The sequence below is a fragment of the Mytilus californianus genome, unplaced genomic scaffold (genome assembly GCF_021869535.1).
Source record: "Mytilus californianus isolate M0D057914Y unplaced genomic scaffold, xbMytCali1.0.p SCAF_6, whole genome shotgun sequence".
Lineage (NCBI taxonomy): Eukaryota > Metazoa > Mollusca > Bivalvia > Mytilida > Mytilidae > Mytilus > Mytilus californianus.
This window is the reverse complement of record NW_026262712.1, coordinates 94467171-94470457: the sequence shown is the minus strand read 5'-3', so window position 1 is coordinate 94470457 and position 3287 is coordinate 94467171. Positions and strand designations below refer to the sequence as shown.

Genomic DNA, 3287 nt, shown 5'->3' with positions numbered 1-3287 from the left:
TTTTCTATGTAGTGTTTTGTAGACTGTTGTTTGTCTCTAGTTTTCTATGTAGTGTTTTGTAGACTGTTGTCTGTCTCTAGTTTTCTATGTAGTGTTTTGTAGACTGTTTTGTAGACTGTTGTTTGTCTCTAGTTTTCTATGTAGTGTTTTGTAGACTGTTGTTTGTCTTTAGTTTTCTATGTAGTGTTTTGTAGACTGTTGTTTGTCTTTAGTTTTCTACGTAGTGTTTTGTAGACTGCTGTTTGTCTTTTGGTCGTTTTTTTGTCATGCTATTGTCACTCTTGTAATTTTGGTGTTTTAAATAGCAAAAAGACAGTACAACGGAAACAATAATCAGCTTTATGGTATACAAATACTGTACTGTATGATATTCTTTAATTCTATTTATATCGAGAACCAAATCTCGTTCTAACGTCAAAGAATGAACTTCTTTCTTCCGATTCAAAATTGAAAATGTTATTTAATCAAAGAAAAACCTACAATTGACCATAAATTAATTTCACTTTAGTGCCACTATAAAAACTTTACTTTATTTTACAGTATCAGCTTAAAGTGTTAGTACTTTGAGGTTGTAACAACAAAATGATGGCATATTTCTGAACATGCATCAACTGTTAAAAATGATATTTAAAAGTCAGTTTCGAAAGACTTTAACACGTTTTTAAGTATTGATAAAAATAAAATGGATAAAAAAACACGTTCTTTACCAGATCCAAACAATCTACGGAATTAAGATTGTGTATCGTCTTTTAGTTATAGTTAATTTTTTCTCTTAAATGTTCAGATTTTTCTGTATCTCTTCATGTTATATATCTTGTGAGTGAAACACATATCAGTTAGGAAATGGACCATAACCCTTTGTTTTGTCCGAAGCGCTCCTCTGTAATTACCTCCATCAGGAATTTGAGAATCAGGGATGATAAATACTTAAACACGTCAGTAGCTATACTACCAAAGGAGACCGAAAACAATAATCAAATTTTATAGACTTCAAGTTAACATGAAATAGTCAGACCAACTTTTTTAGAATAATAAAAAATGAAATTATACTGATCACAAGTCCACCAATTGAAATCCATAAAAGTATTGTGTCAAGTGCCTTAGAAACATCTCTCCAAGAAACATCTCGGTCGGTAGCTATATTGTCTTTTCTATTAATACCCGAAAATTGTTGTATCTTTTCATCGGTAGAGAATGGTCTAACGTCGTTTTTAGGTTTCTTGTTTGATAAGCATTTACAACAAAATACTAATCGCTTTAGATAGGAAGGAACCATGTGGTTGTCATCCTTAAAATGAAGTCTTAACCCCAACATAGTAATCAGGCAAATTATAGCACTGAAAACGAGGTCTGACATTAAAAAGTAACTAAGCAACGACATTGGTTTGGATGTTTTCGGTAAATTATCCCCGGTCAATGTCATAAACACAGCTATTGCTAGTAACACAGTAATAGAATATGATACTCTTTCTCCCGATTCCGGCGGCAAAATGAAAACACAACAATTTAACGCCATTAGGAACATAACCGGAAGTACAATATTTACTACAAAAAAAGCAGGGCGTCTTTCCATTGTTACCGATAGATTAATTACCGACATACCATTAGATGTACTATCTACTGCAGAAGTTGACGAAATTTGCCATGTTCCATGTTCTGAATAAAATCCCATTTTAAAATTAGTAAGTGGTGATTGCAATAGAATTTCATTTGGCCATGTTCCCCATGACATCAGGGTAATAAAACAAGTTTGTTGATCAAAAGGGAAATATGTGACGTCAACACTACAAGAACTGCTCAGAATTTCACCTGGTGACCAATATGCAAAGCCGTTGTGATAATATCTAACTGTCATGAAGTCCTTTCCAAGTTGGTCAATTTTGCTGAAAGGATTAATACTTAACAAAGTTGGTTTCCACACTATATCCTGTGAGAAAAGCATCGTGTACGTATAATTATAGTCTAAGGGATTCCATGCCATTCTTGAATCAACCCAAGTGACTTCGAAAAATCCAATCACCGCGAATTTGCCATCTACTTCATCAAATTCCTGAATGGCGACTAAATTAAAAGTTACATTGACATTTGTAGGTAAAAACTGGTTGTCACCTGGTCTTACTTCTGAATTGTAGTTCTGTAATAACGTTGTATATAAGTTACTCACATCGTTCAACGTAGAGCAGGATACATTTATAACAGTTCTGAGCATAAGTGTTAGAAATATTTGAAAAGCTGTCCTCATCTTATGGTCTTTTGATCACTAAAACATAAATAAAACAAACAGTTAGATGACTATCAGGTAATAAAAAAATGAGACATATTAATGTAAAATCTACATGCCATGAATCTAGGCTTTTGAAAAAAGGACTTGAATACCAAAATTCTTAATGATGTTACTTAAGGTCTCAATCAAAATAAAAGAAACTTAGGAGACCTAGTCTAAAAAAAAACCCGGATGCGGAAAGTTTATATATTAATCAGAAGATGTGGTATGAGTACCAATGAGACAACTCTCCATCAAAGTCACAATGTGTAAAAAGTAAACAATTATAGGTCAAAGTACGGCCTTCACTTTTCTTATTTAAAAGATCCTACCAGGAACAATCAGCAATGCCATACTAATACGTTTCCAAACTGGATTCATATTTTGCAAAGAGCGCTATTTAATGCAAATATAAGAATAATACTTAAGATAAAACTAAAAATAACCTTTATTAGATCTACGTTGAAAGAGCGTTAGCTCCATGCATGTTCAATGTTTTTTCGATGTAAAAGTAGATAGATGTGGTATGATTGACAATAAGAAAACCATCCTACGTAGATGTATGCAGCTACATACGACCTTAAGAAATGATGAAAATCCATGAAAGGCCGGAAAAAAAGTGAAACAACTAAAAAAATAAAACCAACGCCCGGATTCATGCACTCCCCTCCTCCTCCCCCGGCCAAAAAAAAAAAAAACTAAATGAAAAATGACAGACCGCAACTAACGACAACTACTGATTTACTGGTTCCTGACTTGGGACATGCACACATAAAATGCACACATAGAGCGCCCAATACTCCCTTAAGTATAATTTGAACAGTGGTGTAAAAGCACTACATATAAAAGAACTATCAAACATCAGTTGAAAAGGCCTCGACTCAACAGATCGGAACGAAGCACAAAATGACAAAACACACGAAGTATTGATTTAAGAGTACTCGCTGTTACTAAAAGGTGTCAATAATAAAAATACACAACTCTTATCGGCGAAAATATCGTATACTTAAAGAAATATTGGACA

The 3287-nt window shown here is 33.3% G+C and overlaps 1 protein-coding gene across 1 annotated transcript; it reads right to left on the bottom strand.

Annotated features, from left to right (window-relative positions):
* Positions 1–966: 966 nt before the first annotated feature.
* On the bottom strand, positions 967–2253 carry LOC127705363 (acetylcholine receptor subunit beta-type unc-29-like). The gene has a single exon (XM_052209670.1). It carries the CDS (start codon positions 2240–2242, stop codon positions 1010–1012), a length of 1233 nt encoding a protein of 410 aa, XP_052065630.1. The 5' UTR covers positions 2243–2253; the 3' UTR covers positions 967–1009.
* Positions 2254–3287: the final 1034 nt, after the last annotated feature.

What these genes read in the sequence shown, in the direction of transcription:
- LOC127705363 (XM_052209670.1), bottom strand. Translation starts at nt 2,242, where the DNA reads ATGAGGACAGCTTTTCAAATATTTCTAACACTTATGCTCAGAACTGTT.